This window comes from Eleutherodactylus coqui, chromosome 12 (genome assembly GCF_035609145.1).
Source record: "Eleutherodactylus coqui strain aEleCoq1 chromosome 12, aEleCoq1.hap1, whole genome shotgun sequence".
Taxonomy (NCBI): Eukaryota; Metazoa; Chordata; class Amphibia; order Anura; family Eleutherodactylidae; genus Eleutherodactylus; species Eleutherodactylus coqui.
Window position 1 is genome coordinate 13,842,101 of NC_089848.1, and position 15,891 is coordinate 13,857,991.

The 15,891-nt window shown below is 47.6% G+C and overlaps 1 protein-coding gene across 1 annotated transcript in view; it reads left to right on the plus strand.

Moving 5' to 3' along the window:
* PDE1C (phosphodiesterase 1C) overlaps positions 1-15,891 on the plus strand; it is a 779,225-nt gene that overhangs the window by 699,592 nt on the left and 63,742 nt on the right. The window contains exon 13 of the mRNA XM_066584468.1: positions 13,467-13,548. Coding sequence (XP_066440565.1) covers positions 13,467-13,548 — 82 coding nt within the window. The remainder of the gene's footprint in view (positions 1-13,466; positions 13,549-15,891) is intronic.

Sequence of the window (15,891 nt, forward strand, 5' to 3'; positions counted from 1 at the left end):
CAAGAACCCCAACGGTTCGTCTTAGGGCCACATCTGACCGTGTGCAGTACTGTTGAGGCTGCTTTTAGCAGTGTTGCACAATTATTTTTTTTTGTATATGGGGCGTGCAGACCATAGCGTCCTCAGTCTGCAGTCATTTTACAGAGTATAGGGGCAGTACTGGTGAGGCAGGGAAAGAGGTATACTGGCTATATAGGCAGTGGGCTTTTTCCCCAAAACTTCAAAAAAATACTGTATTTGGCCTGCCTGTCACTGCCTTCAGTTCGTCTCTGCTGGGGGTAGTAGTTGTTGAATTAATACCCAGCCTTGCGCATAATTGTTTCCTGCCTCTGCAGTGCGTTACGTACACGAAGTCAGCCTCCAACAGGGAAATCGAAATACAGTGTATATCACAGGCAGTGTGGTTGTTCCCAAAAACTTAAAAAAAAATACTGTATTTGGCCTGCCTGTCACTGCCTTCAGTTTACTGCCTCTCTGCTGGGGGTAGTAGTTGGTGAATTAATACCCAGCCTTGCGCATAATTGTTGCCTGCCTCTGCAGTGCGTTACGTACGCGAAGTAAGCCTTCAACAGTGAAATCGAAATACAGTGTATATCACAGGCAGTGTGGTTGTTCCCAAAAACTTCAAAAAAATACAATATTAGGCCTGCCTGTCACTGCCTTCAATTTACTGCATCTCTGCTTGGGGTAGTAGTTAGTGAATTAATACCCAGCCTTGCGCATAATTGTTGCCTGCCTCTGCAGTGCGTTACGTACGCGAAGTCAGCCTCCAACCACAGGCCAATAAGCGGCACATTTAATTGCAGCGTTCTGTTTCTGCTAATCTCATAATACACCATGCTGAGGGGTAGGGGTAGGCCTAGAGGACGGGGGCGAGGACGAGGAGGCCCAAGTCAGGGTGTGGGCACAGGCCGAGCTCCTGGTCCAGGTGTATCGCAGCTGATTGCTGCGGGATTAGGAGAGAGGCAAGTTTCTGGGGTCCCCAGATTCATCTCACAATTAATGGGTCCACGCGGTAGACCTTTATTAGAAAATGAGCAGTGTGAGCAGGTCCTGTCGTGGATGGCAGAAAGTGCATCCAGCAATCTATCGACCACAGTCTTCTAGGCCGTCCACAGCTGCAACTCTGAATCCTCTGGCTGCTGCTCCTCCTTCCTCCCAGCCTCCTCACTCCATGAAAATGACACATTCTGAGGAGCAGGCAGGACCCCAGGAACTGTTCTCGGGCCCCTGCTGAGATTGGGCAGCAATGGTTCTTCTCCCACCAGAGGAGTTTATCGTGACCGATGCCCAACCTTTGGAAAGTTCCTGGGGTCCGGGGGATGAGGCTGGGGACTTCCGGCAACTGTCTCAAGAGCTTTCAGTGGGTGAGGAGGACGATGACGATGAGACACAGTTGTCTATCAGTGAGGTAGTACTAAGGGCAGTAAGTCAGAGGAAAGAGCGCACAGAGGATTCGGAGGAAGAGCAGCTGGACGATGAGGTGACTGACCCCACCTGGTTTGCTCAGCCTACTGAGGACAGGTCTTCAGATGGGGAGGCAAGTGCAGTAGCAGGGCAGGTTAGAAGAGGCAGTGCGGTGGCCAGGGGTAGAGGCAGGGCCAGACCGAATAATCCACCAACTGTTTCCCAAAGCGCCCCCTCGCGCCATGCCACCCTGCAGAGGCCGAAGTGCTCAAAGGTGTGGCAGTTTTTCACTGAGAGTGCAGACAACCGACGAACTGTGGTGTGCAAGGTTTGTCGCGCCAAGATCAGTCGGGGAGCCACCACCACCAGCCTCACCACCACCAGCATGCGCAGGCATATGATGGCCAAGCACCCCCACAAGGTGGGATGAAGGCCGTTCACCGCCTCCGGTTTGCACCACTGACTCTCCCCCTGTGCCCCAACCTGCCACTGAGATCCAATCCCCCTCTCAGGACACAGGCACGACCCTCTCCCGGCCTGCACCCACACGCTCACCTCCGCTGTCCTCGGCCCCATCCAGCAATGTCTCTCAGCTCAGCGTCCAGCCGTCGCTAGCGCAACTGTTTGAGCACACGCGCAAGTACGCCGCTACGTACCTGCACGCTCAAGCGTTAAACGTGCACATAGCCAAATTAATTAGCCTGGAGATGCTGCCGTATAGGCTTGTGGAAACGGAGGTTTTTAAAAACATGATGGCAGCGGCGGCCCCGCGCTACTCGGCTCCCAGTCGCCACTACTTTTCCTGATGTGCCGTCCCAGCCCTGCATGACCACGTCTCCCGCAACATTGTAAGTGCCCTCACCAACGCGGTTACTGCCAAGGTCCACTTAACAACGGACACGTGGACAAGCACAGGCGGGCAGGGCCACTATATCTCCCTGATGGCACATTGGGTGAATTTAGTGGAGGCTGGGCCCGAGTCAGAGCCTGGGACCGCTCACATCCTACCCACCCCCAAAATTGCGGGCCCCAGCTCGGTGGTGGTATCTGCGGCGGTGTATGCTTCCTCCACTAAACCACCCTCCTTCTCCTCCTCCTACGCAACCTCTGTCTCGCAATCAAGATGTGTTAGCAGCAGCACGTCGCCAGCAGACGGTGTCGCGCGGGGTGGCAGCACAGCGGTGGGCAAGCGCCAGCAGGCCGTGCTGAAACTACTCAGCTTAGGAGAGAAGAGTCACACGGCCCACGAACTGCTGCAGGGTCTGACAGAGCAGACCGACTGCTGGCTTTCGCCGCTGAGCCTCCAACCAGGCATGGTCGTGTGTGACAACGGCCGTAACCTGGTGGCGGCTCTGCAGCTCGGCAGCCTCACGCATGTGCCATGCCTGGCCCACGTCTTTAATTTGGTGGTTCAGCGGTTTCTGAAAAGCTAACCGGCTCAGCGCACATTTCCGCAAGTCCAACACGGACGCTGCCACCCTGCAGACCCTGCAACATCGGTTTAATCTGCCAGTGCACCGACTGCTGTGCGACGTGCCCACACGGTGGAACTCTACGCTCCACATGTTGGCCAGGCTCTATGAGCAGCGTAGAGCTATAGTGGAATACTAACTCCAACATGGGCGGCATAGTGGGAGTCAGCCTCCTCAATTCCTTTCAGAAGAGTGGGCCTGGTTGGCAGACATCTGCCATGTCCTTGGTAATTTTGAGGAGTCTACCCAGGTGGTGAGCGGCGATGCTACAATCATTAGCGTCACCATTCCTCTGCTATGCATCTTGAGAAATTCCCTGCAAACCATAAAGGCAGCTGCTTTGCGCTCGGAAACGGGGGCGGGGGAAGACAGTATGCCGCTGGATAGTCAGGGCACCCTCCTGTCTATTTCTCAGCGCGTACAGGAGGAGGAGGAGGAGCATGAGGAGGAGGAGGAAGAGACAGCTTGGCCCACTGCTGTGGCCTGAGGAGGAGGAGGAGGATCCTGAAAGTGATCTTCCTCGTGAGGACAGCCATGTGTTGCATACAGGTACCCTGGCACACATGGCTGACTTCATGTTAGGATGCCTTTCTCGTGACCCTCGCGTTACACGCATTCTGGCCACTATGGATTACTGGGTGTACACACTGCTTGACCCACGGTATAAGGAGAACCTTTCCACTCTACCCGAAGAGGAAAGGGGTTCGAGAGTGATGCTATACCACAGGACCCTGGCAGACAAACTGATCCTAAAATTCCCATCCGACAGCGCTAGTGGCAGAAGGTGAAGTTCCGAGGGCCAGGTAGCAGGGGAGGCGTGGAGATCAGGCAGCATGTACAGCGCAGGCAGGGGAACACTCTCCAAGGCCTTTGCCAGCTTTATGGCTCCCCAGGAAGACTGTGTCACTGCTCCCCAGTCAAGGCTGAGTCGGCGGGAGCACTGTAAAAGGATGGTGAGGGAGTACGTAGCCGATCGCACGGCCGTCCTCTGTGACGCCTCTGCTCCCTACAACTACTGGGTGTCGAAGCTGGACACGTGGCCTGAACTCGCGCTGTATGCCCTGGAGGTGCTTGCTTGTCCTGCGGCTAGCGTCTTGTCAGAGAGGGTGTTTAGTGCGGCTGGGGGATTCATCACGGATAAGCGTACCCGCCTGTCAACTGACAGTGCCGACAGGCTTACACTCATAAAGATGAACAAAGCCTGGATTTCCCCAGACTTCTCTTCTCCACCAGCGGACAGCAGCGGTACCTAAACAATACGTAGGCTGCATGCACGGATGGAAGCATCGTGCTCTATCACCATAAAAAAGGGGACCTTTTAGCTTCATCAATCTGTGTATTATATTCATCCTCCTCCTCCTGCTCCTCCTCCTGAAACCTCACGTAATCACGCCGAGCGGGCAATTTTTCTTAGGCCCACAAGGCTCAGTCATATGACTTTTGTAAACAATGTTTATATGTTTCAATTCTCATTAAAGCGTTGAAACTTGCACCTGAACCAATTTTTATCTCAACTGGGCTGCCTCCAGGCCTAGTTACAAATTAAGCCACATTAACCAAAGCGATTAATGGGTTTCACCTGCCCTCTTGGTTGGGCATGGGCAATTTTCTGAGGTACATTAGTACTGTTGGTACACCAATTTTTTGGGCCCTCGTCTACAGTGTAATCCTGGTAATTTTTATGGGCTTCGCCTGCACTCATGCTACAGCAAGGTGTGTGGGGTTGGCCTACACTTTTGCTACATAAATGTAACTGGGGCCTTGTCTATACTGCAACTACTGAAATGTGAAAGAGACTGTTATCTCCCTAAACTGCTGCAACGGGAATGTTACTGTGGCCTGTCTTGACTGCTACTACTACTGAAATGGAACTAATACTGTGCTCCCCCTATACTGCTGCTTCGGAGTTGTTACTGGGGCCTGTCTTGACTGCTACTATTACTGAAATGGAACTAAGACAGTGCTCCCCCTATACTGCTGCTTCGGAGTTGTTACTGGGGCCTGTCTGGACTGCTTCTACTACTGAAATGGAACTAATACTGTGCTCCCCCATAATGCTGCTAGTGATATGTTACTGGGGCCTGTCCTTAATGCTACCGCTGAAATGTTACTAATTCTGGGCTCTGCCTATACCGCTGCTAATGCTATGTCACTGGGGTGTGGAAACGGAGGCTTCCCAAAGACATGATGGTGGCGAGGCCATTTCCCACCAACGCGGTTACTGTTAAGGTGCATATAACCTCGGACACGTGGAGAGGACACGTAGTGCCTCAAAAACATCCCCCTCCTCCTCCAACATTGAAAACATTCTTGGCAAATACATTTGCATTGGTCCGTCTGGTGGCAGTCCAAGAATTTCACCTTTACCGACACAACAAGAGAGCCCCCCCCCCCCCACCATCCCCCCGCCACGGCCCACTTAATCCTGGCCACATTCCGAAAACCAACTAAATAAAACTGAGCTACTAGGTCCGCAGTCGCCACCACATTCCCACCAACGCGGTTACTGTTAAGGTACATATTACCAGTCTGACTGGGGCATGCACTGTGGGCCGAAGCACACCTGTATCGTAAGTGACGTTACCTCAGCTGTGCTGGGCACTGCAGTGGGATTTATATATGTACGACCGGTGGGTTCCAGGGAGCCATCCATGCTGTGGGTCCACAGGGACTTCACATTAGGGATTTGTACCTGCCAGTGTCTATGTATTAAAAACCCCGGTCAGACTGGGGCATGCAGTGTGGGCCGAAGCCCACCTGCATTTAATCGGATGTAACCTCAGCTGTGCTGGGCAATGCAATGGGATATATTTATGTACCGCCGGTGGCTTCCTGGGACCCACCCATGCTGTCGGTCCACACGGAGTTGTAACTGCATGTGTCTACTTATAAAGAACCCCAGTCTGACTGGGCCATGCAGTGTGGGCCGAAGCCCACCTGCATTAATGCTGACGTTAGCTCTGCTGTGCAGGGCACTGCAATGGGATTTATTTATGTACCGCCGGTGGGGTTCCAGGGAGCCACCCATGCTGTCGGTCCACACGGACTTCACATTAGTGAGTTGTACCTGCCTTTGTCTATGTATTAAAAATTCCGGTCTGACTGAGGAATGCAGTGTGGGCCGAAGCCCACCTGTATTTAATCTGACGTTAGCTCTACTATCCGGGGCACTGCATTGGGACAAACTGCAGGAGCAATACAGCGCTAATGAGACGTGCACAGCTACGCTAGCATAGGAGTCCGCTGTAGGCCCGCGATTGCTGACGGTTTGTGCACAGGCCTATGTCCTTGGTGCAGTGAAAGTCCGCTTCCTGCCTAGGATTGCTGAAGCTGTGGGCCGAGGCCTATATCGTGGGCGCGGTGCAAGTCTGCCATGTTTGGCCGCTCAGATCAATTTTTGGTTCATGTCTTGGGCTTCCTAGGACCCCCCTATGCTGTTGGTGCAAACTTAGTTCCCTCGAGCATCGCGAAAAGTTCGACTCGAGTAACGAGCACCCGAGCATTTTAGTGTTCGCTCATCTCTAGTTTCAATGGGTTCTCTCACTTTGAGCGTTTTTGCGCCTGCATTTTCGTTGGATGAAAAAATGTGTGACTTGCTCTACTTTTGTGCACACTTGCAAAGGACCTAATGAACTTGTTTTTGGACTTTGTTTTTGGCATTCAACGCTGCGAGATTAGTAGAGCTCTGAGTGGCACCTTATTTGTTACCATGGGGTCCTAGACTGCCAACTCACCCACCCATTGTTCCAGCCCAAATGGTTAAGCAGTCATAAATCGACTTGTGCAATACCTTCCGTACTTTCTTACAACAAACTTCAAGTGTCCTAAATATGTCATAAATTCTGAGGCGCTGCTCTTAAAGCAGATGTTGTACAGCCATGGTGTTCTTCGCAGGGTGAAACATTACCGCCTTCTTGCATATAAAAATTCTCATTGCTGGATGAAAAATAAACCCATAGTTGTCTGAACTTCCAGATAATATGGATGTATTTCACCATTTCCCTTGGGTGTGTTAAGTAGGGTACACTACACTGGTACAGGCTATGAAATCTGTCTTTCTACTGTGAATGATGATCATGTACCCAGTTAATCCATGTAGGAGAGAGGAAGATGGAAGTAGATGGGTAACCTTGACCAACTCCTAGCAAGAGACATCATACATCATATTAACTATACATTTAGTTTTCTCCATACTAAAAATGTCAATGTAGTTTATAGGATTCCATTCCTAAACTTATACATTTTACAACACAGCCTACAGCAGCCAATATGTGTAGGTTGCTATATAATACAGATGAAAACCCACTCAAAATGTAATTCCATCTATAGTACAACACAGAGTGCAATAAATCTGAGCTGATTTGAATCTTAAGACATCAATAAAAAAAAATCTCTATTTGTCATAATGTCCTTGGGCAACAATAGCAGTTTTATGGATCTTTTTTCATTCTACCACTTGGTCGTCAGAGAAGAACACCAATCTAGGTCACCTAGGACAGCTACAGTATCACCGGGAATTACCACCCCCCAGTATATATATCCATACATAATCTTAGGATGTACCAGTGGGTCATCATAGACTGGACCCCGTACACTATGTTAATGAGGACAGCCAACAATATGCACTGCCGGGTCAACATGTACTAGTCTCACTAAATCACCAGGTACTATAGATTTTAAACTAATTTCAATAAGTTACCTGAAAAGAAATAAAGTATTGATGAAGAAGTACTATGGTATAATAAAATGATGCCCTGGAGACTGTGTCCTGACCCAGTTCCCAATGTTCTTCTGTGTGCAGAACACCTATTTTAGAAGAAAAGAGAAGTAAAACTTCTCACAGTTGTTCAAGGAGTTCTTAAAACACGTTTTTTCTCTGCAAGTCACATTAGTGCTGCACAGAGGCAGAATGGGGCATAAACATTATAAAGTTGTCTCCTAAATCCCAGTTTCATTGCTGTAAGACCCCATTATTTAACATAATGCCTTGTATTTTGTCACAGTGCACCATCCCAGCCACCATCTTGGATCCTATTGCTTTTGCTGTGGTTAGTTGCTATTCACACTAATCTCTTCCATGCGGCAAATGCCATGTCCCTCCCAGTGCCCAGACCCTAGCCTCTGCCCATAGGGTGAATGCATGCAACCACTCCCATACTTAAAAGGTCAGTGCGCATCTTGCTAATCTTTTGGTAACCTTCTCTCACACAGTCTTGGCCATACTAGGCCCTGTAATATGGATAAGCAACTTGGTTCAACCCTATTGTGTAAACCTAATCATTGGTTTGTGGTCCAGCTAGTTTTCTGACTCCTGCTTGTTCCTGACTATTATGACTCCTCCCTCCCAACCTCTGCTACATTTATGGGACTACTCTCTCCGCTAGCTGCTAGTCCTGACCTCTTATATGACTCCCCTATTGAAGTTTATGATGCCTGCCCTAACATCAGCTAGGTTTCCTGCACCTTGGTCTTCTGTAGTGTCAACTGCCATATAACTGAGACCTATTTTGTGAGTAGCGGCTTGAAGACCCTGCAGCGAAGACCAGATCCCAGTTGATGGGTTGAAAGGGTGAAAACCAGGATACCCCAGTTGCTGCCTCTAAATTTAGCCCAAAGATAAATCAATGTGTGGCAAAGAAGGTCCACATCCACTTTCTGACATAATGATATCCAGTTCTAGATATAGAGGAGCCTTTTAGGCACTAGATTGTTTTATTTTTCCAAAATACTCTATTGAGCAGATTGATTAACATTTTTTATACCTACCATTAACAGTAGAAATCATACCTACACAGGAGATGGAAAGGTGTATTAGAGGAGTTATGGAGGAAACGCATGTTTTTTTATTTAACTTTTTGCTTAGTGTGCTTTTATCCATTTGCTGATAATCTAGGAAAAATAGCTGAAAAGTGTAGGCACAAGGGCGTATCTGTAGTGGCTGCATAGGATGTGCTCACAATCGGGCCCTTATATCTTAGGGACCCCATGAGGTCTCTCTTCCCTATATGAGAAGACCAGTAGTTTTGATAAAGGATTATAACTGGAAGGCCCTGCTGCAAGCTTTGTATTGTGGGCTAGAAGCTTGAAGTTATGTCCCAATGTAGGTAATTAAAATGCCTGTTTTTTTTAAAACAATATTGCACTGGTTCAGAATAAGACCATTTTTAATAGGCTTTGGGTGAAGCGAATATGGCAGTTTTATGTTTCACACTAGCGGCCACGCAACTGAGACTACATCTGTAATGGCCTGGGGACCCCAAAGACAAGATAACAGTTGGTGGGGGAAAATGTGAAAAACAGGGTACCCAAGTAGCTGACCCCAAACTTAGCCTAAAGCCAAGTCATATTTTGTAGCTGGCACACCAAGGGTTGACCATTCCATGGGACTGAGCTGACTGCGCAGAGGGTCTGGGTGTGTGAGGGGGTCTGAGCATGGTGATGTCAGAACTCCAGTATGATAAGTGATCCAACAATACGCCTATCAACTGCTCTGAGTGGTCGTAGAGATATCTGTGCATCTGTTCAATCACAGCCATCTCTATATTCAGTGCAAAGTGGTCAGAGGATGCTGGATACGATGAGCACATCTTATTTAGCACCCTGTCAGTGGCAACTGAGACAGCACTAGAGTCTGGAGAGGTCCAGTAACCTGTTAGACAGTGGTTATTCATCAACCCTTTCACTACCCTACACCACCATAGATGCTGCCATTAACCATAGCTCTGCTGCTTGAGCTAAATGTGCTCTCTACATTTCTTGGTTGCACACTGGACTGTAGAAAGGAACAAGAGTAAAATTTAGTTTTATCTGGATGCTCAAAAAAGTTAAGGGAATCCTGAACATACTTATTGTACAGCTGTTAACATGTAAGAGTGGTTTATGGTGTGTTTAGCTGATCAGAAGCACAAATGTTTTGTGAAAGGAGCTCTGGTTGAGGGCGCCTTCACACTGGCGATGAAATTGCACAATTTTCCAGTGTTGCGAGGCTGCGAGAAATCACAAAATTATGAACCAATGGCTCCATTCACATGTGCGATGTTTTAACGCTTGCGATGCAGTGTTAAAACTAAATTGCAGCATGTCCATTGGTTTTGCAATCTCGCCCATTGTTTCCGATGGGGCAGAAGCGCCGGTCCCATTGAAATCAATGGGAGATGATTGTGATTCTCTGCCACTGCTGTGAAAACAGTGGCAGGGGACTCCCTGCAGTGAGGATTTTTAGGGAGGACAGGACAGTGCCACCACCTTCAGCTACTACTGGCCGCAGCAGCGCCACCATCAGGCCACAGAGAGGTCCATTCACAGGACTTGTACAGCCTGAGCATTCTTTGAAACTGCAAGTGATGACAGAGGAGTCATCTGTAAGATCTGCAGTAAGGGTTTACAACGCGGCAAGAATGTAAACAGCATTCATGGCCAGGGGCGTTACGTATCCCTAACAGCTCATTGGGTCAATGTCCTGCAGATGGAGCATAAAACCAAATTGGTGGTCCACGTTTCATGGTACCCCCAAGAGGTGTTCGACATTCATCCTTGTCAGTCCCCTCATCACCCTCCTCATACTCTTCCTCCTTCTTCTCTTCCTCTACCTCTTCATACCACCTTTCAACACCCTCCACATCAGCACAGATATCAGTATGTGACAAAATCCGACCTCCATACTGTGATGCACGTGGTAAATGCCAAAATACTGTCCTAAAACTCAGGTCTAGAGGAGCGCAGCCACAAGGTCAAAGAGCTATTGACTATAGGCGCCAGGCTGACTGTGGCTGACCCTGCACAATCTGAAGCCTGGCAAGGTTGTGTGTAACAATGGGGCCAACCTGCTGGCAGACCTTCACCTTGGCAATCACATACCTTGCCTGGTCTATGCGATAAACCTGGTAGGGCAGTACTCCCTAAACAATTATCCAGGTTTACATACAGTGCTGGAACACTTTCAGTATTCACACCCAGCCAGCTCTCGTCTTGTGGAGGTGCAGTGACAGTTCGGGTGACCGCCCAACCATGTCATCTGTGACACTCCTACACGATGGAATTCCACAATGCATATGTTGCAGAGGCTAAGCCAGCAGCAGACAGCGATCATGGAGTACCAGATGGTGTATTTTATTAGCAGACATGGTATGGAGGTCGGTCACTGGACGCCTGTGAAGTGGCTGCAGATCAAAGACATCTGTCCCATTTTAGCCTGCGTTGAGAAAGTGACCAAAATGGTCAGTCGTGATGGCACACTGATCAGTATGACAGTTCCTGTTGTCTGTCTGCTGGAACAGATACTACAGAACCTCAAGGACAATAATGTGTTGCTGTCACAAGAGGAGGAGTAGGTAGGAATAGCAATCTCCCAACTGTCTGGCCAGTCCACCATTAGTCAACACCACAGGGAGGGCAAGAAAGTGGGGCGTCTTCTCCAATATGTTTCTTCACCCACGAGAGATGTATAGAAGTGGAAGAAGAGAAGGGGGATAATATAAGTTCAGAGGCAGTGGAGTGGGCAGTGCAATGTTCCATCCATACCTTACTATCCCCAGCTATTCTATGTGGATGCGGGACCAGCCAAAGGATACTCTTAGGCCTGACCTTGAGGATTGTGGACTATCACCCTTAAGCACTTTGAGTCATATGAGTTCTTTTATGCTGCAGTTCTTGCAGGCCTGTTGCATAACCCACTTGAAAATATCAGATCATTACTGGGTGGTCACCCTCCTTGATCCCTGTTACAAGGCCAAAATGACAGCAGCACTATTAGGACAGACTGTTAAGCAGCTTTAGAGGAGCAGGGATGCAGCCACAGTGGTTTGAATCTCTGTGATTCACGCTGGATGAGGAGGAAGCCACCACAGCAGAACCACCACCGGTGGCAGGGCAAGTCTAACAGACATGGGGCATAATTTTTTTAGTCCATTGCAGCCTGCTGCAAAAGTACAGGGAGTACTGACAGTCACAGGCAGCACTTATCCATGCTGGTCCACGAGTATGTCAGGTCCCACATGGATGCACTCTGTTCATCCATGTTGGCCCCTGTGACTTCTAGCTGTCTAAGCAAGATGAGTGGCCGGAGCTTGTGCAACAAGCTTTAGAGGTGCTCGCCTGTCCCACTGCCAGCGTGCTATCAGAAAGGGTGTTCAGCACAGCTGGGGGTGTGATAACTGACAGATGTATCCCCCTGTCCACAAACCATGTGGAGGATGTGACGTTTATAAAAATGAACCAGGCGTGGATTTCACTTGACGTCTGCTCCCCCATGGCAGATTCCACCTATTAGTTAGCACGCTGGCAATTTTAACTCACCTATGACTGAGCATAGATTTATATCAAAGACCTCACTGCGCCCTCAAGGTGCTGCTGCTGGTGGTGGTGCTACTGGTGGTCTCCTTCTCCTGCATCCGCTCAAATAAAAAAATATATCAATATGGAAATGGGGAGCTACAGCTGTCGTGTTTCCATGAGGAGCACACTGTGCCCTCTATGTGCTGCTGGTGGTGGAACTGCTGCTGCTCTCTGCAGCCCTACAGCATTTCCTTGGAGGAGGTCTGTGCTCGGCTGTTCTGTTCACCTGGTAGAATTTGTCCTTTGCCAACTTTGGGAGATTACTTGTAAAACAAGCAGAACACCTGCTGTCTTGTGCAGAGTAATTTTTGGAAGCTCTACAGCTATTCCTTGGAGAAGGCACGTGCTTGGCTGTTCTCTTCACCTGGCAGAATTTGTCCTTGTAAAATTGATGGCATTGTTCTTACAACAAGCAGCACACCTGATGTCTGCCTTGGCACAATTTGTGACCTAGGAGACCCCATGTGGGCCTTCTTTTGTTTTCAGTGACACCCCTGTGCTACGAGTGACCCCTATATCACTGTACACTATTTTAATCAATTTTTGGGAGGAGCACAGTGTTCACCACATGCATGGTTCCCCACAAGATGGTTTTCGTGAAATCGGCTCGATCCCAACATGAACTGATTATTCCACTAATCATTCGGCACTGATAAAAGCCTCCTGGCAGCATTGCTTGTAAGTCACAGTTATCCCATACCTGCTGCTTTTCCTTTTTGAGGTTATAAATAATCTTATGATGGCGGTATATTTCAGAGAGGTGGGGGGGGGGGGCTGAGAGCTATTCACACTTTAGCTAATTTACAGGCAAATAAAATGTCAACATGTAAATGAGTATAAATCATTATTCTCCATTCAATACTCATAAAGAACATATTATAAATGAACCTGACACCTGCTGAGATTTAGTATCATCCAATAAGTAAGCTACTGCATGCGGCTCTGTAATAGAAGGGAGCAGAGCGGGATCCAGATTTTGATCACTTCATTATAGTATCTTTGCTCGCATAAAATCAGGCTTCATATCACACTGAGAATTCTCATCGCTGCTCAGCATTGATTATATTGTGCAGATGTTAATCCATTTGGCTGACAAAGACATAGTACAGATAGACGCATCCAGTAATCATTTCCATTCCAGTAGCTCTGGTCTCTTATCTGAGGCAGCTGCCGGCAGTATATAGAGTCACATACAGTATTCTACACTACAGCCCACTTATCTATGCATTCATCTTCTAAATGCTTGATGTGCAGGGGGACAAAGAAGCAGAACTTGGCCTTCCATTTTCTCCACTGTGCGATCGCAATTCAACAATGGTTGCCCAATCCCAAATAGGTATGTTTTAAGAATCTATCTGTATATGTGTAATATAAGGTACGTCATGTGTAATATATTGTATATAGATATGCATTAACGGTTTACAATAGATACATATTAGATACATAGAATGAAACAATTAGCAGCACCACTTTACACAGAATGATTACCCTGTGCAACACAATCTTTGTAACAGATAAGCAGCTAGGCGGCTTATAGTAGTAACTTTAGTGCGCGGTACTTAAATACGATAACCGTTTTTTTCTGCCACATAAGGTTTTTTAATTATGGGGAATAATGTAATCCAATTGCCGTTGTATTGTATTTTTTGGAAATCTGTCTATACAATTAATCCAGTCGGCTCGCCATTACTCTTGCTTAATATAAAGAATAACAAAAGTGATTGCGCAGCTATTTCGCATTCACTGTTACACGCCGCGTGCTGACTGAACACTATAAGGGCTTATTTACACCAGAGTATATCTTTTGGGTTTTCATGGCCAGCCGATATACGCTTCCATCTAAACAGTTCCCCCCTTCCCTTCACTGACTGTCCTCCCCTCCAAACAGTTTGCAATGGGAGTGGGCGGGATGGAGGTGGAGCTAAGCTTGTCCATAGCCAGCAATGGGAGTGGGCAGGAGAGAGAGTGGAGCTAAGCTCCGCCCCCTTCCATTGCAAACATGGGACTGGAGGAGAGAGGCAGAGAGCCGATGAGGGGGAGGGAAGGGGGGAACACTGCTTAGATGGAAGCATATATTGGCCGGGCGTGAAAACCCGACCGGTATATACACTCGTGTAAATAAGCCCTAAGGGTAGGTTTATGTAACATATGGGGTATGTCTCCACCTGGCGTAAACATTGCGGATCATCTACCAGTAAGTTGTAATTAATGAACTGTGCTTTACAGGTTATTGGTTAGACTAAATATTTTATTTTATTTTTTTTTAACGCTGCAATATTGCGATTGTCAATGGGACTTTCTAATGTTTTAAACGCATCACAAGTTTGTGCTTTGCAATCTTTGTGTGATGCGTTTTTATCATTAGAAAGTCCCATTGACAATTGCATTAAAAACGCAGCGATATCGCAGCATTAAAAAAACGTAAGTGGGTAAGAGCCCTTAGTATCCCTGCATCCATAAAAGTCAAATCAAGTATTTTACCATGCAGGGTAAATACTTGGATCTAAAAGTAATCAAAGTATTTACCCCACACGGTGAACGTCATCCAAAAAATTAAGAACGCCAGAAATGCGCTTTTGTGGTCATTCTGTCTTCAAGAAAAATGCAATAAAAAGTAATGAAAAAGTTATATGTATTCCAAAATGGTACTAATGCAAACTGCAGGATGTCCCGCAAGAAATGAGTGCTCACACTACTACCGTATATACCGGCGTATAAGGCGACGGGGCGTATAAGACGACCCCCCAACTTTCACCTTATACGCCGGTATTACAGTGGAGAAAAAAAAAATCAGTACTCACCTCCCCCGGCGTTCTGTCGCGCTCCGGCAGGATGTCGCTCGCTCCTCGTCCCCAGCGCAGCATTGCTTTCTGAATGCGGGGCTTGAAATCCCCGCCTCCAGAAAGCTAATACACACGCCGTCAGCCAGTTACATCCATTCAATGACATCATTGAATGGCTGTGATTGGCTAAAACACACGTGGCTTCAGCCAATCACACTATTCAATGACATCATTGAATGGGTGGGATTGCTAACACACGTGCGCCTTCAGCCAATCACAGCCATTCAATGATGTCATTGAATAGTGTGATTGGCTGAAGCCACGTGTGTTTTAGCCAATCACAGCCATTCAATGCTGTCATTGAATGGCTGTAACTGGCTGACGGCGTGTGTATTAGCTTTCTGGAAGCGGGGATTTCAAGCCCCGCATTCAGAAAGCAATGCTGCGCCGGGGACGAGGAGCGAGCGACATCCTGCCGGAGCGTGACAGAACGCCGGGGGAGGTGAGTACTGATTTTTTTTTTTACACTTTTTTTTTTTGTATTACCGGCGCATAAGACGACCCCCGACTTCAGAGCAGATTTTTCGGGGTTCAAAAGTTGTCTTATACGCCGGTATATACGGTATGTGGACAGAAAAATGTAAAAGTTATTGCGAGCAAAAGATGCCGGCAGAAGATAATAAAAGAAACATGAATTGTCTTTGAAAAAAATAAAAGTAGTACAGCAAAAAAAACCCAAACTATATAAATTTGGTGTTGTAGTAATCATACTGACCCATAGAATAAAGTTATTGTGTAATTTTTGTTGCAGTTTGTGCGCCGTAGAAACAAGACGCAATGAAAGATGGTGGAATTTCTTTCTTTTTTTTTTTTTTCATTTTACTCCACTTAGAATT